Source organism: Rhea pennata, chromosome 4, assembly GCF_028389875.1.
Source record: "Rhea pennata isolate bPtePen1 chromosome 4, bPtePen1.pri, whole genome shotgun sequence".
Classification (NCBI taxonomy): domain Eukaryota; kingdom Metazoa; phylum Chordata; class Aves; order Rheiformes; family Rheidae; genus Rhea; species Rhea pennata.
In genome coordinates this window covers 39608068-39635193 of record NC_084666.1, presented here as the reverse complement: position 1 = coordinate 39635193, position 27126 = coordinate 39608068, and the positions used below count along the sequence as shown (strand labels likewise).

Here is a 27126-nt window from a genome sequence, read left to right as displayed (position 1 = left end):
GGGTGGAGGTGACAAGGAAAGCTCAGGAATATCGGAAGACACTGGCTCCAGGTGGTGCAGATAACGCTTTTTGAAGCTGCTGGTGGTTTTTTGTATCTATGGGAAATATTGCAGAAGTCCTGGGTAAGGGGTAAGCAGCATCTGTGTGCATGTGCGCCCTGATATCTCGGTCACTTCCAAGGTGAGACCTCGGGAGTAAGCGCGCAGGGTCCTGCAGGAGCTCCAGCGAAGGACTAGGTGCTGAGCAAACATGGGGCAGATACACAACGCGCAACAAACGGGGCAAAAAGAAAGCAGAGAAAGATAAATAACGAGCTGAAACGGGTCAGCAAGATGGCATCCAAACCTTGTACCCACCTGCCATGCTGCGGGGCTCCTGGGATCTTTTTGCATTTTGCACACTGGGATTGCAAAGCGGCAAGGCGAGGTCATCCTGGTCTTACCACTAAGCAGACTAATTTCTCACATTACTGATACTTCATTCTCCTTGCTTCAGTGAGCTGCTGCCACGTTCAGCGCACTGCCGGCGTAGAGGAAGAACAGACAAGCCCTGAGAGTTTCATGGTCATAAGAATAAACACTGTCAGCAGGACACACAAAGTAATGTATTGAATTTGGAACATGACATCACAGGAGAACAAAGAAAACCAGATGGTTTTGCTAAGTAATTTTGGACAGATTCATTTAAGTAATGCTTTTCTTCAGCGATGTAACTCTGTTTATTGGTAGGGCAGGGCAGTGCCACCCGCCTCGGGTAGCGGGCAGGGATAGCCAGCAGATCTTTATTATGTTAAACCAACCAACCAAACAAAACACCATCTCCCACCTCGGTACAAAGCTCAGTGGGATGACCATCAGCGGGTTAAACCCTCAGGTTCAACTCTGCTGCCAGATGGGCGGGTTTGTATAACCGTTTGAAACCTGGCCAGCTTGATATCCGACACTTTAATTTAGAGTACAGGTGTTGGCACCTCCAGTATCAGGGCTGTTGTAATGAAGGTATGGGCTGTTGCCCGGAGGGAGGTTTCCCCGAGTCAAGAACTCAGGTAGCGGGCAGGTATCTGCTAGGGATTTTGCCTGCCAGAAGTTCTTGATTTGGTGGAAGCCGCTTATGAACATACGTGCCTATTCCCTGGCTTTTCTACCAGGCGTCAGGATTTATCGTCAGCAGGACGGTATTGCCGTGCGGAGCTATAGCGCTTATTTGATCAGCAGAGAAAATTCTCCCACACCTCTAAGTAGCACGGAGGTGGCCATGATGCCAAAATCTTTACAAGGTCTGGATTTTTCCCTGCAAACAACTTAGTCTACACGGGCAGTACAGACATTATTGCTATTCCTCTTCATGGCACACTGTGAAGGGAAAAACCATTTGCCTTCATAATGCAGACTATTGTGGATACCTGAAAAGAGAGAATTGTTTAATTGTATCCCAATAATCGGCCAGGAAACTGAAAGGTAGATGGAAAATCCTGATATCAAGGTCGGAACCTGATGGGGGAGTTAAATTGTGTAAAACAATTATTTTTTGAGCGAGCAAAAGGATAGGAGAGAAAGCATCTGGTGGAAGCTCTGAGTGATCACAGAGGACACCGTTATCAGATGAAGCAGTTTCTGGGAGACATACGATGAAGTGTTGTAATATTTCAAGCTGAAGAGCAGAAATATTGAAAAATGTAAAAGTTTATATAAAGGTAATTGCATACATTTTGCATACTATAAAGATTTTGTCTTTCAGAGAGTACAAGTTCTGATCACTTGCGTGCCTAAATTAATAGCACCTCTGTGTCTGGACTGTAAAGCAATAATTACATGTTTAATTAACTTCTGTAGGTACCACAGTGAAAGTGATGCCTAACAAAGTCCAAAACCCAGGCTCATGAGTCCAGAGACTTTTTCAGTTACCTTTGGCAAGTACGTTTATTGAAGAACAAATTTGTGTTGCTTTGCTGTGTACAGAGCATCACGCTCTGCGCTCAGGGCTTGCGTTAGCCACACAGATAACTTCTCTCAGTGTCCATCTACCTCTGTCTCATCAGGCTGATATCATGAAGACCATAGTTGACTCCAGTAATAGTTGTTTTCACTAATAATTACTGGATGCTGCTGAATTTGAGAGGCCGATCAGACCAAGTGGGGAAAACCGAAGACCTCTCCTAGGAGGCACGGTGCATGAGGGGGGGCAGCAAGGCTCTCCCGGGGGAGGTCCAGCATCCCAGCACGGGACCTTGCAGGAGCAACGTGAATCGAGACTGGTTAACGCTCACTAGGAATATTATTAGTGTCGCATCACCAACCTGTGCATGTTTTTTTTTTTTACCTGGCAAGATCACATTATTTTGTAGCCCATGTATCCACGGGGACATCCTAAAGCAGTGAGTTTGGGGTGCTGCGGGGCTTGGCACTTCCACAGCCTTTGCTGTGAAACGCCATAGATCCGTTTTTGTATTTTGCTGCAGGTAAACTCATCCTACGTCTAAGAAAATCTGCTTTCACGGCTTTTAATGTGAGCTAAAACATAAGATGACTTGTAAAATATAGCATGTAGATGTGGGCTGACTGACCAGCATGCATTTGAAGGGCAAATATTGACTCAGGCAAAAACTCATGATTAGCACTGATTTGACTACTTCCAAAAAAGGAAAACCATTTCAATATGGATTATTTTCATGTGTATATTGTCTCCACGTAGGAGAGAAAAGTAAGTATGTGAAAATCAACATTTTATTTACATCTGTAATATTATGTCAGTAGAATTATTTACATGTGGATTTTGACAACAGTGTTGTATAAAATGCAATAAAAATCTTTTGGTGCTTAAACAAGGAAGACTGTAAGAACATAATTCAAAAAACTGAGGGTGGGGTTAAAAATAAAACATACCTCACCCATTACAAAAATGTCTGTGCTGTTGTTTTTGGCCTGTGTTTTAAGATTATGTTAATTGATATTCAGTAACGGGTATTTCTTCTTTTGCAGCTAATAAGGTATCGTGTCTTTTAACAATTCATCTTCAGGTATAAAAAAATCATCTGACTGTATACATACTGGATGAACATACGTTTATAGAGCATTGATTTTAAAAAGACACAATACTCTGTCCTCAGGATGCCATCTAAATATAGATATGCTGGGTGGAGAAGTGGTACTGCTTAAGACAGCACCTCGCATAATTGCTTATAAATTGTGCATCGCTAATTAATGCCTATTTTTAGGATTATGAATTTATGGACAGATGCACAGAATGTGGAAATGGCGTGTTCTTAGTTCAGTCAGTGTGCTGGGTTATTTTTCACTTACCAGCATTTGCACATCCACCGCTTCACAGTGACAGCTCATCTTGATTTAAGCACCTCACTGGGCTGACTAGCGTATTTCCAAACTGCTTATGTAATTCTAGTAAGGACTCTGGAGTACAGTTAAAGCACACAAATACAGCTTGGCCTCTCAGTTTCTCCTGATCCACAGTAGGTTTTTGGTGACATTCGGACTTTTTTCTCATTTTAGCTTGCAAATCTCATGTATTTTCTAGTCTTAGTGTATTTAAACCTTCTGTATACATATTTGGCTTAGAAACAGAAAAAAATAAAATAAAAGTATTGAATTTGGAATTGAGAAGGCCATAATTTGTAGATTTTCACCCTAATCAGAACTGGGGTGAAATCTTGGCTCTTCTAAAATCAGTTGCAATATCCCACTAATTTCGACTGAAGATATTCATTCCTACTTAACACTTCATAGCCTAAGGGCCCTGAAAATTGTTGCATAAACATGACATAGGCTATAAAAGCTCTTCCATTTGCATTTGGAAAAAGGGGAAATTCCCCACTTACGGTTAAAAAAAAAAAACCCGAATGTTGCTGCCAGGTTTCTGTAGGTGAAGGTGCCGGGGTGGTCCAGCAGCGATGGACTCTTCTGGGACGAGCTGGACGTGGCCTAGATGCACGCGGCGAGTATCAGCGCTGACCTACATGTCGCAAGGAGCAGCGCCTCCATCTCCTCCCTCGCGCTAATCAGCTGCGACACCAGCGGCTCAGCAGGGCAAGTCTGAAAGGAGCTTTCGGACGCGAGCCGAAAAGAGAGGCAACATGCTCATTTTTATTCGTATTATAATCCTGCTCGTTTTGAATCTAAAGCATATTCGAAACGTGCTTTTTCTTCCTGTGCCTTGTGAGCTAAAAGAAAGTCAAACAGGTTTTTCACTTGGCTTGGCAAGGAGTTCACCAGCGGTTTCCAAAGCCCTGCTGTGGACGACTGTGCTTCAACAGGATGTGCAGTTTCCCTACAGCTTCTACTTTGCCCCAAAGGCCATCTCGGAAAAGGTTCAATTAATTACACAGCTGCTGTGTTCATTTTTAGATATATTCCAATAAATCTAAGTTGTTGATAGAAAATGAGGAACGGGATCAACTTTAACCCGAGTTTTATATGAGCGGCTCTCATTACTCAAAGGGTAAGTGGATGGGAATAAGAATAAATCATTAATTGCTACAATCTAATGAGAAATAATGCTAACTAGAATAACCCTCCTCTGCATAAGCATTCTCTTCAAGTTCCAACCAGTGAAATAAATTGAGTGTGTTTTAAGGGCAAAACTCTTAAGGAATAAAGTGGGAAAATATTTGTTAAGCTCCAGCTAACTTCTAAACTCACTTGTTCTAAAGGATGTCCCTGTGCTGGTCAAACTACTCAAAGCCAAGCCAGCATTAAAAACGTTAAGTGCAAAGGACAGATCTGCTTCTAGCTATTTGCATGCACCTGAGAATTTTAGAAAATTTTTGACATTGTTTGACTACTCGCACTGCTAATTTAAATCATTGCAGTTATACATTAGAGAAAGGAGTTGCACAGCAGCAAATTAAAAGATCTGGAATACTTGAAGATGGATGAGATCCTGACAACGGTCACTATTACTTGTCGTATGTGACTAAAGAGCAACGGAGTTAAGCTTGTCCAGAGGATGACTTTTATTATAGTTCTCCACCTTTGTTTCAAAGTCTTTTAGAAAAGCCTAGGAATTATTCCACTTACTTAATGTTTTTAGTTTTAGCCCTCAGTTCTCGGAACTGAGAATTCCTGAAAACATACTTAAAAAAAAAAAGACCTGAGACAAGTATGCACGTGTATACGTAGCTATATTGATCCCTTAGCTAAAGTTGCACAAGTTGGAAACTGTTCAGTTCATATCGGCTAAGAACATGTAGCTTTGGAACTGATAAAAGGGAGAAACTTCCACCAAATGATTCATCTGCAAGCCTTATCAAAAATCTTACAAAATCTATTTAGCTATGATTACTTTTATAAAATTATGGAATATGTACATTCTTATGATCCAACAGCTGCTACTGCCTGCATTTCCACAAAATATACCATTTTATAACAGAATAATTTCATTGAATTATTAATCAATAGTGTGGTATCAGATTAAACATATACATAATAGAAAAAAATCTTTCCTTTAAGAATTCTCTTCAAATAGCAACTCAGTAGGAACAGAGGCTGCTGAGCCCCCTAGCACTGGTTCTCAACCACTTGTAACATCAAATTTGGTTTATAAAATCTGCAAAGAAGTAATAAAGCTTGGAGCTGTCTAGCAGTGTTTTTATGATTAATTGCTACTACAGCTCTCAACTTCCAATCGTAGATTTGCAATGGAGGCAAATAACCCTGCACCACGAACCTTAAAGCTTACCGGCTATAGGCTTTATTTCCCTTATCTGCAGCAGGCAGCTTGCAAGAGGCCACACACCTTCCTCATTCCCCAGGCATCTGAGGACCCCAGCTTAAGAATGACAGTCTGACTTATCTGTGTGCTGTTACACAGGTTTTTGTTACTTCAGAGTTAATTTACAAACCTATCTGCTGGGCTAGATTTTTACAATAATGCTTTACAATAGAATATTTTCCTTTTGTAATGTATCTATTTGTGACAGAAATAGATATATTTCCATTTGGTTATGCTTTGTTTAATTTTAAACAATGTAACAGAATATATTTTAAAGAAAAGTCAGACTGTTATTGGAGATCTATAGCCAATATAGTGGGTATGATACTAAACTGATAATCCGACAGATACTTGTTAGACTATCTACAGTCTGATAATACTTAACTACTAACATCTGGCTCAAATACAGGTGAGAGTTTCTAAAAAAAATGTCATTTAAAGTATATATTCCTTTTGCTTTTAAAATGGCTAACTCGTGCTTAGGATCGTTTCAGCTCTCTTCTAACCTAAAGGAAACACCCATGTAAGAGACCATTCAATCTACCAGCTTAATGAGACCTACCTCTTTCAAGGACTGTCAGCAGTCCTCATAACGAGGATTTTTTCAAGGAGTTGCAAAATTGAAAAAAAGATTAAACTTCTTCAGGAAAAAAAAGGCAGTAGTAATAATACAATATCATTCATATGTATGGAACCATTAGTAGTACTCAACAGCAGAAAGTGCACCTGAAAGAGGTGTATAGATTTTATACGCGCCGGTTTTCAGGACCCAGGCAGTGCAAATACTGAGCTCACTCTTGTGTTGTGGTAAAACACAGGATGAGTCAGCAGTGATACTGCAGGAGGAAAACAAACTAAGTAGCTGTGACAGGAGTATGGGGGCTATATTCAATGACAGGACCTTCATAACATGTTCTTCATAAAAGTGACAGGAAAAGCAAAGGAGGCACGCTGCACTATGCCAAAAGCATTCATTCCCATATGAAATACAGAAGAATAATTTTTGGTAGGATATGTGTTGCTAAACATCTGCATTGAAAAAAGGACAGATAAGAATAGCAAGAACTTTACCAAAGATTGCAAATCATGAAGTAAAGATGAAGCCTGTCTGAGTCCATTTTGCAAAAGGTAGGTAATAGATATTACTGATAGCCACTTATTTGAATAAAGTAGATTTAAAACAACCACACAAATTAAGAATTTAAAAGCCTATAATTCAGTTCCTTTTTATCAGCCCTGAAGTTAAACATACATAAATCTTAAATATTTAAAGATATATATCTTCATCTCCATCACAGAGCATGCCAAACTCTGTCCTTTACATTATTCCAAGCTGTGAAAGCCTCATTACTCCAGAGGGTCTCTGCAACGCCGGTGACAGTGTCACACAGGAGTAGGAGCCTGTTCAACAGACGTCATATAGATCTGGCCAGACTTCTCCAACCACATTTTCGGTTTCTCTGCGTTCTCAAATCTAAGCAGCCGAAAAGCCTCGGATTGCCCAGGAAAGCCCTGGGATTTCGGTGCGAGCCGCCCTACTCACCTGCTCTAGTGCTAATGCTCTGCACAAGTGTTCCAGAAGTGGCAATGGCCAGTTTGCCTTAGATCCGAAATAGCAATATGTAAATTTGTAAGCTTTGTAAGCTACAGATTGACAATTTAAATGCAAATAGCCTTAACAAGGCTGAGCAGAGTAGGGGAGAATTGAAGGGATGGCGAGAGGGATTGCACAGAGCTCAAAATTTTCACTGGAGGAGAGCTAGGAGGAGACAAAAAGAAATTACCTTGAGGGCTAGTGCTCTAGCTGGTTGAGCACGTCTCATGCGTGACCATGAGGGGTACCACAAACTCCCTCGTTGTTGCTTTCCTGTCCTAACAAAATACACCACGACAGTAGTGGAGCGGCAGCGGGCTGGCCGGAGCGCAGGCTCTGTCGTCAGACTTCCCAAAGCCTGCATCCCGTTTGCCAGATTTCTCCTTCTTTCCGGCTATTCTTTTCGGTCTGCAATGAGCCTACGAAAGCTCCCTTCCGCATACGAGGTTTCCACATAGACAAATTACAGAGGAGCTTGGGATCCTGTGATGGAACCCACTTTAAGGTAGCTGTCATAGTGCCAGCAAATGCTTCATGGTCATTTATAATATATAATTCATAAGAATAACATACCAGCACCTTTTAAAAGGTGTGTTAAAAACGAGACCAGATAAACTGCCCACTTGTATTCAGAGTATACAGTTTAGGAAAGCAAGCTAATGTCTATTAGCTGGCATTTTCCAGTGCTTTATTATTACTATTATTATTGTTATTAAAGCATGACTAGGTTTGCTATTACACACAAAACCTAGAGCCTATCATATAATGAAATACTGCACTAACTGAAATTTTGGTAATTAATTCCAGAAAATTCTAAGAAACTTGAAATTATTTGAGGTCTGTAATCCAATGCTAACTTCAAAGAATCACGAGTTCATGAAAAAAACAAGTTCATGAAAAAACTTGCGTTTTGTGCTCAGAAAGGGAAGTCAGTCCCAGAGCTGCAGATTCTACAAAGCAGAACTACGAGCTGTCTGAAAAAAAAAAATGCAGATTAGCAAAGTGTTTGTTGTGTACAGCGAAGCCTTTACAGCAGCTTGTGGTATTGTGGAACTTTGTACTAGACTATTTTTGTTTTGACAGGTGTTAAAGCTTATAGAAACTTGCTTTCGCACGGGGCATTAACGTGCAGCTGGGGTGCAAGACAAGGGTTAGGAGGCATATCCAAACACGGATGCATCTTCAATGCAAGCAGCTACATAAGATTTTGACATCTGCCAGTGCCCCTGCTCCTGATACCATCCCCCAAATCCTTAGCAATAAGGCAACTGAATGGCTTAGGGGATTGGTAATCGGATACTTCACCTCCAGGTCATTGTAGGTCACTAGTTCAACAGCAGCGATGGTTTGCAATGACTTAAATACCAGCTGATATTTATTTGGAGACGTATGCGGAAGTGAACATATGATTTCAAAGCAGCAAGCGGTAGATATGTCCACATATGGATGCAAACATTTTGACAGTTGCCCGTCTGTGAGAGACATTTGAATGACAGAGTATCAGTCAAACAGAAGTTGATTAATTCCCTAATAACATTCAGATTTTTTTCTTGTTCTAGTGACGGCTGGAGAGTCAAAGCATTATGGCTTATACAGTATTTGGTAATTAAGAGAGAGGCAAAGTTTCCAGTTTAATTCTTTCTCTCTAGGCCATAAAAGACTTCTTTAGAAAAGTGTTTTTGAACGCTGTTGGCGCCAACCCAAAGCCCACTTAATTTGGTATTTTTTTTCTTAGCCAGTATGAATTCAGCAAGAGCAAAAATATGTTCTACACATATTTTTAGACACTTCACTGCGTAGGAGAAACCAAGAGTTCAGAATTTGAAACCTCAGATAGTCCTTAATGAAGATAAATACCTTCAATAGAACAGAACCGTAAGCAAACAACAACAAAAAAAAATACTTCCAAGGTCAATGTTAGTCTCTTGCTTCTAGAGTACAATGGTATCGCCTGTATACAGGAAAAGCATGGGTGATGCTCCCTGTCTTGGAGAGCTTGGAGGTTAAGAAAAGAAGACCAGCACATGCAAGAGCAAAACTGAAACAGGATGTCTTCTCAAACTGTTGGTAGCACCTCCAGGTTGGCTGGTGTCAATGCCTTCTCCATTGGCCCGCGCTGCCTCCCAGTGGACATCAGCTTTCCAGCCAACCACTTTTCTTTGCGGGGGAAAAGGCAGGTTTTCAAGCTGCCAGGCACAGACACTACTGTCCTAGCGCAATTATAGGGGAACTCATTGATGGTGAGATTTTTGGTTTCCAAAGACAAAACACAGCAAAACTAGAGGTCACTATCAAGCATGAAGTTTTCTGTGACAAGGGTGGATGGACCAACCAGCAATTCCTGCCAAACGTAAGTCTCTATTAAAATAAACAAACAAATGAAAATCAGCAACCTCTTGGGCTGTGGAGCTTCTCAGTTAGTGACACTAACCTGCGTTTTTCTCCTGGGCCTGGTGGCCCAAAAGCTCCATCTAGACCTGGGCACCTCAGCAGTATTGTCTCTCCTGGCTAAAAACTGAGCAAGCCCACCCGCTCGATCCTGCGCAGAGAGCGCTGGCTGGCCGAAAAGGGGCTTGGAAACCTTTGTATCGAGAAGTAAGCAAGCGATCGCAAGCAGGGAGGGGGCTCTGGGGAACCCACCGCTGCTTCGGGCCTGGGGAAGTCACAGGGTCGGGCGAGCACCTGCAAGGGGTGGGGGGAGCCTCGGCCTGCGCTTGAGATGCTGCCTTTGCCCACGTCTTGCACCACGGTCTTGGTGGAGCCCCGGGGAGAAAAAAAATTCACACGGTGCTGCAGCACTCGCACAAGTTATACAAATAAACAAAGACTTCTGTGTCTAGGTGTGTCAACTACAAAGGTCACTTTTCTTTCTTTCTTTTTTCAAGCTGATCCTGTTCACGGTGTAATATCCTGGTTTATTTCTATAGTGTTTATCATCGAAAGGTAATGTTCAGGATTGTTGGCTCTGATGCATAAAGGAAAAGGGACTGAAAAATATCACAGCAAGTGGATATTCCCGCTCAGAAAAGGCAGAACTATTACACTGGAAGTGTTGTTTATACATTGTTGCGTTGTGGGGTGTTCAAATGATAGCTTTTATTTTTTTCCTTTTTTTTTTTTCCTAGGGCTCATTGAAATGAAGAAATAGGATGCCTCGCTTTTAGTGCAGAAAACTAGTAACAAAACACGTGCAGCGCTAAGGGCTGATAACATCTCTGCAATCTCCCGTTTTATCTGCCATCCTCACGAGAAAGCCCATTGACTTCGCCGGCTATTTTGAGCAGCGGCCGGCGCGGCGCGGCGCGGCGCAGCGCAGCCGCCGATGCCCGAGGTGCATCACCACCCCCAAAGCTGCAGCGTTTTTGCCCCAAAATTCGTTCCCCGGCGGTGGCCTCCGGGGGCGCGCACACACACACGCGCGCGCGCGCGCGTAACCTCCCGCCCCCGCGGCGGCCGTCGGGGCCGCGCCCGCGCCGAGGGTCGTGCGCGCGCGGGCGGGCGGGCGGGCGGCGGGGCCCACGCGGGGCCGGGCCGCGCGGGTGTCACCCCCCCCCCACACACACACACACCCCCGCTATAAGGCGGCCACGTGGAAGCGCGGCTCCCGCGGCGGCTACTTCCTGCTCCGCATCGCCCCGGCCGCGGCGCGCAGCCGGCAGCCGCGCGGGGGGGGGGCGGCGCGCAGCGCAGCGCAGCGCAGCGCGGGGTGAGGGGGGGCGGCGCGGCGCAGCGCGGGGGGGGGGGAGGAGGAGAAACCTAAAAAGAAAGGGAAAAAAAAAAAAAAAAAGTTTGTGCGTGCGGCGGGAGGAGGGAGGAAGGGGGCGGCGGCGGCGGAAGCCCCGCCGGAGCGCGGGGCCGGGCGCTGCGTGCGCGGCCGCGGCCGGGGCCGGCGCCGGGGCCGCGGCCGGGGCCGGCGCCGGGGCGGGAGGATGCGGCTGAAGCTGGGCTTCCTGCTGCGCGCCGTGCTGCTGGCGGGCAGCTTCTTGGGGCTGCTGCTGCTCTGGTCCTCGCTGTCGCCCCGCGCCGAGGAGCCGTCCGCCCTGGGCAGGATGCGGGTGAGTGCGGGCACGGGGACGCGGGCGGGGCCGGGGGAGCCGCTGCCGCCGGGGGAGGCGGCGGCCGCCCGGGCCGCGGCCTGCGGCGCCTGCAGGCCCGGCGGTAGCGGGGCGCCGCGGAGCCGAGCGGCGGGGCCGGCGCCCTGCGCGGGCGGCCGGGCCGGGCCGGGCCGCGGCGGCGCCCCCGCTCCGCGCCCCGCGCCCCGCGCTCGGCCCCGCCGCAGGCCCCGCCGCGCCCGCAGGTGCCGCCGCCCTGGCCGCGGGGCGCCCGGGTCCCGCCGCTCGCACCTCGCCCGCCAGCAAAGCTATTTCATTTTATTTTTTAATTTCTGTGTATTTTTCTTTCTCCCTCCCCGCAATCGTTACGCTGTTGCCAGCTTTGCAAGCCCCCCCCCCAGCGGTCTCTCCCCCCCCCCCGTGCCTAGAAGGGGTCCGGATGCCCCTGCCCCTCCTCCGGCTCCGAGACCCCGCGGCGGCAGGTGGGCTCCGTGCCGTGTGGGTCCCCGCGCAGCCGTTTCGCCCCCGAGGAGAAGCAGCAGCAGCAGCAGCAGCAGCTCGGGGGGTCCGAGGAGAGGCGTCGCGGGGGGCTCGGCTGCGCCAGCGCCGCGAGGGGGGCGACGGGCTTCCCGGGCGGCCTTGGGATGCGGCATCGCCGGGGCTTTGCCCCAAAATGTTCCTGTGGGCGCGTTTCAGTAGCAGTCGCTTCTACAAACGCCTCAGGAGGCCGGGGTGGGGGGACAGCACTGCGGAGCGAGGGGGGCGGCAGCGGCCCGGCGTCGCGCCCCCGGAGCGCGGCCGGAGCTGCTGGCACCGTGGTCTGGGAAGGGGCGGAAGCGCTTCGCTGTTGAGGGCAGGTATCGGAGGGCTGCTCGCGGCGGCTGAGGTTGAGGAGGGCCTTCTTGAAGTAACGTTGGTCAAGATTAACGTAATCCCAGGAAAAGTCATGAAATCTCGCAGTAATTACTTAAAAAAAAAAAAAAAGTGATCTTTTATGATGTGTTTGGTAATGAGTGGTCCTCTGTAGCAGGCTGCCTTGCGTAATTGTCAGGGCGAGTTAGCTGGTGCGTTTCGGAGTTCTGGAAACTGAAAATGACTTTGGACTCCATCAGGAGATGCTCCGTCTTCTGAAGCTGTTATTTTGCCATATCTTGGCAGTTACGGCTGTGATAATAGGCCGTAGTGGTTCTTTTGGAGATCTACAGTTTATTAAGTGGTGAAACTTTATAATCTCTCCTTCTAGACACAACATGGGCTCTTGTGTGTGCAGCAAATTTGTTAGGGATTTTATTTGCGTTCCTCCTGAGAAAATGTCAAAAAACATTTCATGTCCAAAACAGTTGAATTATTTTTCATGCTTAGGAAGAATAAAAGGCCTGGAAGCTGACATCCTCTGAAGAAAAGATAGGTAAAATGGTATTGCTCTGTAGAGCAATAACCATCTTGAGATAGTTACTCTGGGGTCACAGCTGAAATGAGAAATATTGCAGGCCTACAGTGCGCATATGCTGTAACAGTTTAATTTATGTAAGTGCCATAATGAATCATGCTATCCTTCCTCACAAGCCCTAAGGTTATCACTCTGCTACTTCTGAGCTGAAACCTTGTATTGACATCCATTTGCATGAGTTCTAATTTGGAAATCATTTCTAGCTGATGTATGTGGCTATAAACAAGTAGGAAAAGACGTTTAAAGGTCTGATCTCTGATAAGGAAGCATTCTGGCTTTATTACCTGTGTCCTGACTCGACGTTGAAATCTCCATGATAGTCATTTAAATAAATAATTCAGTATTTATTAGGAACAAATATAAATATATATAAGTAAACACTGCCACAGATGAGATCTAAACAGAATATCCGTGTCACTACCCGCATCAGCTCTTTGCATATCATTGTGAACTACATGAACGTAAAAAATGTTTTTCTTCTCAGAACTGATATTGTTAATTCTAAAATCATGTTTTGATTTAGAATACTTAACTCTAAGGAAGCCTTTCGGATGGTGAATGTTAGTTAAACAGCAGGGTATAACCGGTGAGCGTGCTTTCTACTAGCAGTACTCAGACATATTTCTGGAGAGCTGGTGACATCCAGGAGTACATGAGAATGCGTATGTAGTGCTGCATGTGCTACGTGCTGCTAAGCAAAAACCCACTGACCACCAGCGTGGCTTGTATCTCCAGGTATGCTCCATGCAGCACCTGGAAACAGCTCCTGTGTGTTAGGAGACTGTGTGTTTATGCAGTTCCTGATTATTGTAACTAGGAGTTTAATAATGTTTGCTTCTCTGAAATGCACTCTGGTATATTTGCACTGTTACTAGCTGCTAAAAAGTTCTTTGAAGATACAGAATAATTCAGCTTCCTGTACAACACCCTTCTTTACATGGAAAGATCTAGTCAACAAATGCAAAATTCTTTCTCAGTACCAGCTTAAAATAGAATTTAACCTTTTATAGTCATTGTTAAGCAGCACACTTGCCCTCTCTGCACTGCAACCCTGAGCTGAGCTGAGAGCAGAATTTTAATAACATCCAAGTGTTGAAGAAACAGGTGAACTATATATAATAATAATAATAAAAAAAATCTTTAGGACCTTGAATCTTTCCCTGCTTACAGCAGCAGGGAAGAATAGGATAAAGATAATGGTGCTGAAGAGATGTTGCAGTGTTGTTACAACTGTGCTTTTAGAAGAAGGTACATCTTCCTTTAAATAGTGTATTAAATTCTTTCTACTGCATCTTAAGAGATTTCAGAGATCTTCTGGAGAAGTGATATAATTAAAGTACAGAGGATTTCCAAAGAAAAAGTGAAAGTGGAGGAGTGCTCATTTAGGAAGGAATGAAGAGAACATAAAAGTAATAGAACAGTAATAAAGAAGGCTGGAGATAAGCTACTTCTTGCTTTCTGATAGAAGGCTACCACAGATGCATTCATTGTTATTGCAAGTGCAACCAGAACTTGAGAAACAATATGTTTTTTTTTCCAGGCAAGTAGCCTTGTAGAACTTTTGTTTCTGCAAGATGCCATTTGAGGAAAAATTTCAGTAGAGGTTAGTATTTATTTCATTGCAATAGCAGAAATATCCAAAAAGAATAAGATAATTCTTAAAAAAAAGCTCTTAGCTTCCAATCTAAAGCAAATAGGCTCTTAATGTACTTTTATTATTTCTAACTCAGCCCTCTGAGTCTTTAAAAAGCATATTTGCCTGTGTGTAAGTAAGGACATCCACTATCTGATAGTAAGGATTGCAAAGAGACCAGAGATTTAGGTGAGATACAAACACACTTACGGCTGTGAGAAAGATCAGAAAGAATGTTTGGTTAGATTATTTTTATGTGTATGTTGTAGAGTCCTTTGTATGTTTACTGAAAGCTTGTGCTCCTCTTAATCAAAGGATCGTAGTTCTGGATGAAGTGGCTGTGGCTATTCATTGTAAGATGATTGCTGTAGGCATCCTGGCTATAGTACTCACGGGAGCGAGACAGCTCAAGTGAGAGTTGTCACTAATGATCAGCTTAAAAACTGGTGTTGTCAAGGAGTGGAAAGAAATGGGAGTACGGCAGGCAGAACTAGTGGATTGAAAAGGTAAAGAATGCGGAGTTTCATTGCTGAAAAGGTGAAAACAGCAGAACAGCAGCGTGTCTGGAAGGAGGCCTTCATAAATGTAGTATAGGTTAACTTTAACTCTACATTTCTCACCTGTTATAGCATTAGTGTATAATTTAGTATTCAGAGGCTTTTACTGGAGGTGCGTGGAGGGGTTGGTTTTGTTTTTTAGATCTAATCAGCCTGCTTGAGGCTAAGCTCCAAGTGCGGCAGACGCAGCACGCTCACAGAGCGGTGTGACAGCAGTGTGATTGGTGCTCTTGCACTTTCTCTGCTCTTTCACTGGAGCACTATGAGAAGCTAGGAGGAATGACGGTATTCATTTTTCCATATAAAGGGAAGTAAGTAAGAGTGTCCAGCATGTTGTATATCGTCTTCCGCAGCTGAAGAAGCTAGTGAAGATTTGGTGGAAGTGGGTGGCTAACTTTGCCCAAGTCAGATATGTGGTGGTGAGACTGCAGAAACCTGGGAATGAATTCCATGTTCTGAACTCTTTCGGTGTGCGGTCAGGAAAACCTCCCGAAATCTCAGCATGTGCTGCGTAACCTCACATTTGGGAAACTAATGCTGTAGGTCTGATGCGTTAGTGCTTCTGGTATCTCCTTAAGTTGTGCTAGTCCACTGCCACCACATCTGAGCCGCTGATGGGCTGCTGTCGGTATTCCTTGACATATGTTTAAGGTTTTTAATCTGCTATGATTATAAGCTAGGTTCTTGTCTTTTTTATCAACAGTTCTCAGATTTTTTTAAGACTAGATTCCTAGTCTAAGTAGGGTGTTGTTTTGGGGGGATACTTTTATGTGTGCGTATAAATAATTTGACTCCCTTCCTCTTGCTCCCCTTAAAAACGCACACCTCTCCTACCTGCACCTTGTGTGCTCCCAGTGTCTTGTAACTTACTGGAGTTTTCGAGCTTGCACGTGTCCACCTGCAGACATCTACACCTCCGTCCCCCACCAGGACACTTGCTTCTCCTTGCTGCCTGGTTTCACAGCAAAGGAAGACGGGAGCCCCTAAGGAGAGGAGGTGAAGCCCTGCTGGGTCCGGGTGCAGGTGGCGATTTGGGCATTTCGCTCTAGTTCAGGAAACAGCCGTAGCCCGATGTGCTGCTAGCTGAGGCTGCAGGCCGTCGCCAACAACTAAGCTGAAAAGTCACAATTCTCGTATGGCCACTAGGAAGCAGAGAATTTATGATGTGTAGCGAGAGGAGGGAGGAAAAGTTAGGAAAAGAGAAACAAAAGCTGAATGAAATTTTTCTGACTTTTCTCATGACACCCGTTTTCCTCCCGGTCTGAGGACTGCTAATATCCTGTATGCCTTGGCTGGATTGTCACTGAGACCTTGATGACGAGTTGCAGACTGAACTTGAAGTGTTATTGCGGTTTAAATTCAATGCTTTGCAGGGGAAGTCCCTGCAGAAATTCTCTACTTTCCCTTGAGGAGTAACCAGCAAATGGGCTTGTGAAAGAGAAACTGAGAATCAGCAATTTTAAGTTGAAATTGTAATTGGAGGAAAGGCAGGAGCTGGCTATGGAATGAGATGATACGAGGGATTTAAGCATCAGGATAAGAAATCTGAGTTTGGTGTGACAGAAGAAAAATCAAGGAAACATGACATATAGGGCGATCAAGTAGCAAAATAGTCTCTCTCTTCAATTGCTTATTACAGTTACCTATAGTGTGGTCACATTTTTTTTTATTATTTATTGGTTTGCCTTCCTGTAATTAGGTGCAACGAGCAGCAAATCGGCTCTGTCACTACTCCATTAGCTGAAAGCTGGGCGCAGTCGCTCGGTGTCTGGGCATGACGAGCTCTGCATGCAGTGCTAGACTGTGGCACACCTTGTCTTCAGATCAAAGCCGCGGAGATTTATTACTTGTTGCATGACACTCGGCAGGAATGAGAAGCCCTGACAAATTTTGAGAAGCGTTCGCTATGTGTGTGGGGGTTTTTTTATTTATTTATTTTTATTTTTTACTTTTTTTTTTGAAATCTGTGCACAGGTAGGCGGTGAGCTTGCTGTAGCCCAAGCGTTGTTATCATAGGAAGTAAACATTGCTTTTTTTTTTTCTTCCTCCGTTTATTACAATGATCTTTAGTACTGATAGTGACAGTAATAGGTGAAATATCTGAGTCATTAAATTTTAATTTTTTTTAATGTTTACCTTGATCTAAATTGACTTTGAAAAAGCTTGCAAAAATCTGTCACCCTTGGGAAAGTATGAAAGACTTCCTGTATAATATGTCTAACATTTTTTGACAAATGCTTCTAGTTATGCTACATAGTAAATGACCGCCAAGTGGTTTTCTGAGGAATGTGAAGAAATGAAAAAATCTACATAATTCTACAACTTACGTGTGTGTATATATATATATATATATATATATATATAAAAATACATGTATTATATACAGTTTTTATGTGTATGAACTGTAAACATAATGTATACATACAAAATAAGTATACACATATAGATGTCAGTAAATTTTTCTTGAAGTTTTTGGTGGTTTCGGGGATCTGTTATGAGAACTGAGTAAATAACTGATTATTTTAATATCTCAAAGCTATTAATTAAATAAATTTCCACTGTTGCCTTTTCTGCAGAGAGGTTTCACAGCACTTTATATGCATATAAAAGGTTACATTTGTCCTGTTCTAGTCCTCAGAATTGCCTTTTTTGGGTAATGTAAAAGAAGTGAACAGCTAAAAAACTGAAGGTCTTAAATTAAGGCTGGTGTTCGCTTTTTAAGAATCCCATTGCTGGGGAAAGAGTCCTGAATCGTCCAAGGAGCCTTTAGCAGGGTCTGCAGCATAGGGTAGAGGAGAACTCTATTCTTGGTTAAGTTTATGCCACAAAAACCTTAATAACTTTATTTCATGGTAAAATATAAATCCACACAAGTAACACTAGTGTGCTGTTGAAACACCTAAAAAAGAAACCCTGGATAAGATAATAGAAAACAGAAAGAAAGAATCTGCATGGCAGGTTTGTTAGGTAAGCATTTGCTTAAAAAAACAACAGAAATGGTGGTTCGTGCTACCTAGTGGACAGACAACGGGCATCAAAAAGAGCATGTGCTTTCCCTAGCTCTAACTCGGTAGAGTTAAAATTGCTTGTACTGAGCTGACATTCGCTAATGAAAAATGACAGTATCTTTGTCCTATTTTTGTCAGATATTAAATCAGCATTACAAGAGACTGCCAAGTGGAAGTAGGGCAGGATAAGCTGTTACGTTAATAGGTTTGACTTCTACCTAGTGAGGGGTAGGGGGGAAAAGATGCTTTTTACAGCAAGTGGGCCATGTAATTTGAAAGAAGGATTCCAAGTCTGGTAACAGTTACACTTAATTACTAGATTTCCTCCGTAAGTGTGGAAAACAAACGTCTACTGTGAACGATTAGTTTAAAAATAGAAACATGCTGCTTAAAAGGCTGCCTCCTCCGTTTGTTTTCTTTAATCTTTCTATGAATTAAAGAGAATTTATCTTGCTTGGATTTGCCTTTAGAACAGAGTGGACAGGAGGTGGGCTGGATTTAGATGCAGATGCTCTGATGAGTGAATTTTTTCCCCTGTTACTAATCGTAATGCCAACATAGTGTGTTCAGGAAGTCAGATGTTGCCAGAATGGTCAGACGGATGAGAGCAACAAGCAGCCAGCAGTGTGCGTGTCTCTGCAACCTGTGATTTTTTTTGTTTTAAGGCTTCAGGTTTTTTGTTACTTTTCTGTGGGTGTTTTGTTGTTGTTGTTGTTGATTTTGCTTTTCTTTGGGGTGGGGTGGCTAATGTAGGTTTGAGGAAAGAATTTTAAACTTGTGATAAAAAATTCTGTAAATCTAAGCCAGAGGTTAAGCTTAGGCTTTATAGCAGGTTTATTGATTGGAATTTATCAGTAAATTCTAGTCTCCTTCTCTTTGAAGGAGCTTGCTGGGAAAGTATGTGCTTTTGTAGAGAAGGGCTGTTTTGTTAAGAATTCAACAATGTGTCGAGGAGAAGTGTGTGTTCTACCATTGCTTTTAAGTAAACTTCCTTATTGTCTTCATTCTGTTTGGGTTTAAACTGTTCTAAAATGTTTGCTAATTTGTTTTGTATCTCATTGGATTTGGTAAGTCGGAAATTTGAAAAAAAAAAAAAAAAAACAGGTTCTTTGCTTAATGTCAGCTGTTCTTGAAACAGGTCAATGCTTTTCTAGGGGTGCATTTTATAGCGTAGAATGCCTGTTTCCAGAAAACCCATTCTTTTCCCACGTGGGAATGAAAATATTATTCCTACCTGGCTGCATGTGTACTTTGTGTGTATAAAACAAAAAAGACTGCTTGTAATGAATAGGTGATGCCTGAAAAGGGATCCTGCTAAGCAGGAATACCTAAGGAAGAAGCTGAGGATTTTTGCTTCCCTGCTGAGGTAGGGAAGGTATTATAATCCCTACACAGCTGCTGTTTTCATTTCTTTCATTTTCCAACTTCAGTTGCCTCTGGCTAGAAGGCATCTCATACCCTTTTGAAGGCGTTCTCCTTCTCCACGCTTTCCTGGAACAAACGATCCCTTTCTCATTATACTGTACTAATTGTTGCTGCTGTAGGACAGTCTGTGTTTCATCCATCTCTCACACCACCTCATCTCGAATCCCCCGTGCTAGTCACTGGCTGCGGTGTTTTAGTGTTGCTCTGGCTTTCCTAAGCCACAACTTTCCTTTGATTTCATTGTAGAACAGTGTTAGAGACAGCAGCAGCCAGCACTGATGTCTGCAAGAGCCCTGAGCAGCGGGAGAAATACAAGAGTTGTAAGAAGGTAGAAGTAAAGGTAAAACCAGCATGCTGCTCTACATGCTGTTTATATTTGGAAAACTTTCTTTACAGTTGAAGGTCTCAAAATATAACTGTTGTTGAAAGTAAAGCATGAGCAGATGGTGCTCTGCCCACGAAGTTTCTTTCCTATTTTGTTGCCCTAGAAGAAGTTGGCAATGAAAATGGCTTAGCAAGAACTGCTCTGATCTAAATTAGTATAGTTGATTTTTACTAAGGCAGAAAATATTATGTTAAATATACTTTAGAATAAATGCAACATTTTAAATGAAATTATATGCACTTTTTTCATGTTTGAGCATTTTGTCAAAACTGGGGGTTAAATCCAGTTTGGCTTTAACCTATAGCAAAAGATATTTCAGATTTCCCTTATTAGGCTGCCTGAAAAGGAGGATAGTATTTCAGTAGGGGTGAAGCATAGCAGGACTCCATTTTATTTCTCAATTCCTACTGTTACGGATTTCAGATATTTAAACATTTTTTAAAAATTTTTTGAGGTAATTAATAAGGATTCTGCTCAAGGCAAAAAACATCAGCATATTCATTTTGTTTTATTCTGTTAATTGATTGTAGAAAATGCGCTGACCATAATAACTTTTTTATTATTATTTTAAAATGTTAAAACCAAACTTAAGTGTCTGGGATGATAATGTTATGAGTTTTCTATTTTTCCCATTGGTGAAGGAATTGCAAGAAAGACCGCATTGAGATAAGATTTTTCTTCAGAGAAAATAAATTCTGTTCTGTGTGCTTTAGTCTTGAAACATAATTTACTGGACTTTTTCTTAAATAAGGCCTTGAAGTCAGCTTTTCAAGGCAGTGTGTGTGTGTCTATTCTATAAACCATGAGCGCATCAGTGATGCATTTATCACATACCTTGGGCTGCTTCACCTGCTCTGTTTCTGCTAATCCATCTCCCACTGTATTATTCTAACACTCCAAATCTCTAAGCAGATTTAAGTAGCAGATGTGAAGTATCTTTTTTTCCCCCCCTCCTCTTCCAGACTTCCCCCCCCCTTTTTTTTCCTTCCTCCTCCCCACTGTGGGATGCTATGAAGCATCTTCCTTTTGGGCAGGACTGAGAGCTTGTGATTAGCTTGAAAATAACAGTATCTCATTAATCCACACAGGTGGAAAGTGGTTGGAGGCCTTTTTGTTGGCTTCTTCTTGTGAAATGAAAGACCTTCTTTGTCTGTAAGTGTGTTCCAGTCGTGGGTATGTAGGTAGTGACCTGCTTGTGATCAGAGAGGTTTTAGTCAGCGGTTGTGAGGTCCAAAAGGCCGATGCATGGATTTCCTGTGCCTCAGCTGCTTTTGATGGGGGAGCATCTCTTACTGCAACTTTTATCACTTCTTGGAGATCATGTACTCCAAATGCTGCTATTTCTGTCAGTGCGAGGCCCGAGATTTACTCGGGGTATGAAGTGATCTTGAGTACTCTCTGTAGAAGTATTCTAGCCCCAGGCCTCCCAAGTAAGACTGCAGATTAATTTATGGGATACGTTTGTGTAATGTAGGTATCTAAAAGCAGAAGACTCCCTATCTATGTTTTTCAAACTAATATTTATATTGAAGACTTGTATTTGTTTAGTTAGGTAACTATCACAGGAAGATTGGGCACAGGAAGGCTGAGAAGTGTGAACTTGACACTGAGGCCTTAAAGGTCTTTGAGTGGGTCTGGCCATGAGCTGTGTCCTCAGCCTCACCAACTCATAAAACACCCCCTAGGAAGCATAGGTATCCATCTCCCTGGAATCGAGATTGGAAGAAGTTTTTCCTGTCAAAGCTAGGTCAAAAATTCTACTCTGACTTAGCTCTGGGACATCCCAGGTTCACAGTAGGCGTGCTTTGCTTAGGAGGATTTGAAGAGTATCTTCAACCTGCTCTGGCAGCTGAAAGTTTCTGTCCACTGTAGTGAAAACCTGTTTGTCCATACTCGGTTACATGGCCCGCACAGCTTCCGGGCACGCTGTAGGTGTTTGCAAGGGAGTTGCCGTTGCCTCACTCTAATCTCACAAATCTGTCGTGAGGGCTACCTTGTTGCCTGGAGGGTGTGCGTAGGGGACCTTCACACTCAAGGCATCTATGTGAGGGGATCACCCCACAGCACTGTATCAGCGTTTTGGATCTAAAGGCAATTCGAGACCTTTAAGTCCTTAGATATTGTATCTTGGAGCAGTAGGTGGGAATCCGAACTGTCACTACCAAACTGTCACTACTACAGAAGTTCGTTTGTGTAGAGAAACAAAGAGGAGAAAATCCCGTAAAATATGGAGTCACTGTGTTAGAGAGCAGTCTTGCCTTTTCCATGAATAGTCATTCAGACCTCTCAGGTAGGTTTCCAAATTTTGCTCCCGTTATTATCATCCACCAAGACTTGTGATGACAGGGGAGTTGTCAAGCTGTCTTGATAAAAGGGAGCAGACTGCCAGAATAGTTCATGTAGCCTTTAATCTTTGTGTATGCCTGAGGGGTCTTGGGAAAAGAGGATGGCAGGGAGCAAACTGGATTAATTTTTCTGGATGAAATGGATATGTCCTGGGGGTTGGCCTACTTTATAATAATTAGAATTCTTTGAAATTTGCTGTCCTTGAGCACATTTCATCTGTCCTACGTCGCTTTTCTCTGATTCCCTTATGCCTAGATCTTGTGATTGAGAGATGCAGGAGATATGCATAGTACCTCCTCAGGAGGTTGTTTTGGCAGTATTTCCCAGTAGTGCATAATGTCTAAGCCCAAGCTGAACCAAATGTGTGTGGTGAACTGTGAGTAGCAACTGCTCGTAGCAACTGCTCGTATCAAAGGTACTTAATTACTGTTAGCAAAGCAGGTTCTTTGTTCTCAACCATAAGACATGCAAGTCACAGACTTTCAGATATTAACATAGAGTTATATTTACAGAAAGCTGTAAAATATTTTTTAAAAAGACTTATCAACCCGGTATGCTCATGTCAGTGGTGCCTAAGGTATGATTGGATCCTCAGGGGGATGCTTGATGTCAATCATTTGACTGCAGCCTACGCGAGTCTGTGTTAGTGTAGCGGAGCATATTGATCTTTGCCATTCCATGTTCTTACTCCAATCTCATCCTCAGCTGAAGGACAACTACCTCATTTAGGCTTTTTTTTCTCTCCCTCCCCCTCTGTGATTTTTTTTTCTTGTTGATTCTTTATGGGAATTTGGGGAGTTAACTAGGCTTGTTCTCATAGCCTGCTGTTCAACAACTGAAGAGCCTTTTTTTTGTGATAAGATTTAATTGCAGTAAGATAAGATATTAGGCAGTATGAATCTCCAAGTAAGGAAAAAAGATAAATGATCAGACTCTTTTTCTTGAGTTTATTCTTTGTAATAACTTGGGCAACCTGTCTGTTAGCATGCTGACAAACATGCTAAGACTTTTATCATGTTTGGGAAAAAGAACGTTTTCTTTTTAAACTCCATAGCTCAAGTTTAAAGTTAAGGAAGCCTTTATAGTTTCAAATGGTGAGCACTAAGCTCTCACTGATAGACTTAGCCAGTTAGCTCAGCTGCAAAGGAGAGGTGACTTTTCAGGTTTTTGAACACTTAGGATATTTGCAAGAATGTACTGATAATTTCTCAAAATACACTTTGCAATTTAATTGCAGCAATCCTAATCTTGAGTTATGGCTCACAGCTGCTAATTTCAAAGAAACTGAAAGAATTGTTTTATCTGTTGGTTTGGCTGATCTAACAACCTTAATGTTCTTTATGTATAACCAAAGGCATAATGTTGCAAGCAGAATTTATTATGCTTAATAGGTCTATGCTTTTAAAAATATGAAAAACTCGTATCTTAACTGACTAAAGCTCTAAAATGCTCATCAGTGAGAGCATTTTAAAGAATCTGAAGGAATTGTATTTTATCTTCCTCCTTTCTTTCTAACCCAAGATTTGCTTGCTCTGGAGAAAGAGCAATGTATTTACTAAAGAGTATGGGCATTTTTAAAGCCCAGTTTTCCTAAAGAGAAAGCTAAAGTTTCAGTTACAGAATCGATGTCTTACAGCTGAACTGGTTAAATATTTAATGTATGTAGTTGACTTTCTGTAAATCACTTAGCTTTTACAAATGGCAATGTTTAAACTGTATATATTGTAAAAGATGTATAGTCTGTTTAACACTAAACTCCCAACAACTTTCTAGTAGGAAGTCCATTCCCCCCCAACACACACACACACACACACACACGCACACACACATTGACCTATTAATTTTGCCAGAAGTTAATGTTGCATAACTGTTCTGCATTATATTGATCACAGAACCCAAAGAAACTTGAAGGTATGTGAAAAATGACCAGTTATGGTAAACTAAATGTTTTAAGCTGTGCAGTTTTGCACTAATGCATGTTAATTTCTATGTCCCTTTCACTTCATATTACACAAACACACTTCATCAACATATGGCTGGAGTCAATGAATAAAATGGGAAATTTTATGTCAGTATGGCCATAACACTTTGTTCATCCCAAGTAATGTTTGTATTGTTAAAATCAATGTATATGATATTCCCAAAGACTTCTTTTTTGAAGTATAGAGTATGTAAAGAGGCTTTTTCTAATATTTATATTTTTGCTTTTAAAGTTTTGGCTTGTTTATTTTGATTTTGTTTATAGGCTGAGGAAATGTGGTCAGCTTTAGATTGGCATATTCCTTAATATCCTTTGTTATCTAGTAGTAATGGCGTAACATGTCTGGATACAAGAGCAAGAAAATATGCACTGATTTTGATTCATTATTTGTCCTAGGTGGGAGTTCTGCCTGCCTTTTGGGTATGTTTAGGAAGGAAAGCGTAGTATTGGAGATTTGGAAATATATGTGCAAGAGTGACCATTTTTAAATCCATTTAACGAGCTCCACAGGAGCTCCACGAGGACAGTTGCAGCTCTCCTGAAGAGAGAGCTGTGCCTTCACGTAGCGTAGGGCAACTGCAGATCATGTGCATCTTCCTTGCCTGCCAGAATTTAAGAGCGTTCAGCAATCTCATTACATCTGTAGTAAGTGACATAAGGAATCACTTTTTTGTAGCACTACTTTATAATAGAAGTGTAAGGACAGAATGGAGATTTGTACTGCTAAGAAAACTTAAAAGAAATGTCCTTTTGTTTAGAGCGTGATGGTGTTCCTGTGTTAATAGTAACTTTTGCCACAAAAAGCACTTCTGAAACAGTCACGGATGTCTTGGAAAGTTAAACACTGGCCATTACAAGGACTATCCAAAATAGTGTTTCTTACTCCGAGGGGTTTACCACCCCATTAAGTAATCCCCATTAATTAAATTCAGTAAACAAATTAAGTAAACCCCATTTTGCTTCTGTGACTTAGTCACCACACCCAGACCAGTCTCGGGAAAACACACAACTGGGCAAACCTGCATTTTTCTCTGATAATCCTTAGCGTGTACTGTGGGTGTCTGGCTCTCAGTTCAGTGGGAACATAAATGTGCTGCCTTCATGTGTCTGATTGCTAGGCACAGCTTTCTCGAAGGGAGAAGAGCTCAGAGGAGAGAGGCACTCTTGTGCCCCCCCCCCCCACACACACCAAAAAATAAAAATAATAAAAAAAAAAAACCCAAACTCAAAAACCCCTCTGTAGAGCCCACCAACTACTGTCAGGCCAGCCTGGAGCTATTTGTTCTCCCTGGTGCCCCTCGGAGAGACGTAGGGAGGCTTGGCAATGCCTAGGTGCATTAGGTGGACAGGTCTGCAGGGCCCTCTTTTCTCACTGGTATGTCATGGTTGGGAAGAGAGCTATGCTCTGTGCGTTTTGCTGTTAGGGCACCCTCATCTGTGGTTTTTCAGCTGCCCCTCATTTCCAGCAGCTTTTTTTGTTGTCCCCCCCCCCCCTTCTTTCAAGCTAGCTCTTACTCACCTGCTTATGGAGACCAAATTCCTTTGGCTCCCCTGCACGGCTTGCATTGGGAAGTCCTTGGTCCAGCTCAACATGCAGCTGTAAAAGTGCTAGTGTCGACACACAGGCGGGACAGGAATGCATAGTGTGGAAATAAACTGACCGTGGAAATGTATAGCCATCTTCATCTGGAATAAGGGCTTGAAAAATGACCACGCTTCTAGTGTCTATCAGACAGGGGCTTATTAAATCCACAACAAGAGAGAGGAAAACAAATGTAGAGACAGCTCATCTGCATCAGCTAATGAACGGTTTTCATTACTTTGTTCAGCTACAGCTAGAAATATCTTGTTTTTGGTTCAGGCAGGTATATCTTGCTGTTCATACTTCTAGTATTCCATAGCTCACCTTCCAGCAGAGGTGAAAAATATCACTTACAGGTTTTACTGCATCAGCATATCTGCAATCTTGGGAAGATAAATGTCAATGTAAAGCATCACTGTATTGACATCCAGAAATCTTCCAAGCTTTGCTTTCCAGATAAAGCAGGGAAGTCAAATCTGAGTACCTTTATTCAGTAGGAAAAGTAGGCAAGATTGGGGTGTTTTTGTGTTTCTTTTTTTGGGGGGGAGGAGTTGCATTTTGTATAAATCTGACTTCTTTTACAAAACTATAACTATGTCATACTGTAAAGAATTATAGCACTGGAAATGCTACCCTAAACAAAAGGAAACTATCCTGTTTCCAGACAAAATCTTATGTCTGAAATGATTTATTGCTTGTGGCTTTTACCTGCTCTTTACTAAAGAAATAGTTTCTGTTCTTCATATTCTGTTGAAGCTATTAAGAGTGGAAAGCTTAGCAGCAGCTTATTTTTTAAGTTCTTATATTTTTAAACTAGACTGAATTTAAAAAGTGAAAAAAAATCCAGCCTTAATGAAGTTAGGCTATCCCAGTTTTTTGTAGAAATCACAGGATAATTCAAACTGGAAGGTACCTCAGAAGGTCCAACCTCTTACTCAAAGTAGGGTCAGCTCTGAGATCAGACCAGGTTACTCAGGGCTTGGTCGAGTCGAGTCTTAAACCTGCAAGGATGGAAACACTACAGCCTTTCTGAGCTACTTGTTTTGCTGCTTGACTGTCCTCTTGGTGAAAGCTTTTCCTTATATCCAGTGTGATATCTCCTTACCAGTGCATGTCCGAGCCATATCTACCCTACAGAGTTGTAGTTGCAAGAGTCATTGTAAAGGAGATGGAGCCAAACTCTTCTCAGAGGTGCACAGCTAAAGCACAACGGTCCTAGATGCAATGGTCTTGCAAGTTGTAGCAAGGGAAATGTTTCTACTTAAGGAAAAGATGCTTACCGTGAGAACAGTGAAGAACTGGAACAGGTTGTCCAGGAACACTGTAGACTCCATCTGTGGAGATACTCAGAGGGCAACTGGGCAAGGCCTGGAGCAACCTCCTGTAAC

General features: G+C 42.7%; 1 protein-coding gene across 2 annotated transcripts in view; it reads left to right on the top strand.

The window, feature by feature from the left end:
• Positions 1-11228: 11228 nt before the first annotated feature.
• The window catches only part of GALNT7 (polypeptide N-acetylgalactosaminyltransferase 7), a 74704-nt gene continuing 58806 nt past the window's right edge, over positions 11229-27126 (top strand). For both annotated transcript variants that reach the window (XM_062574687.1, XM_062574688.1), the window contains exon 1: positions 11229-11374. In XM_062574687.1, the coding sequence (XP_062430671.1) occupies positions 11249-11374 (126 nt within the window). In that variant the 5' untranslated portion in view covers positions 11229-11248. The remainder of the gene's footprint in view (positions 11375-27126) is intronic.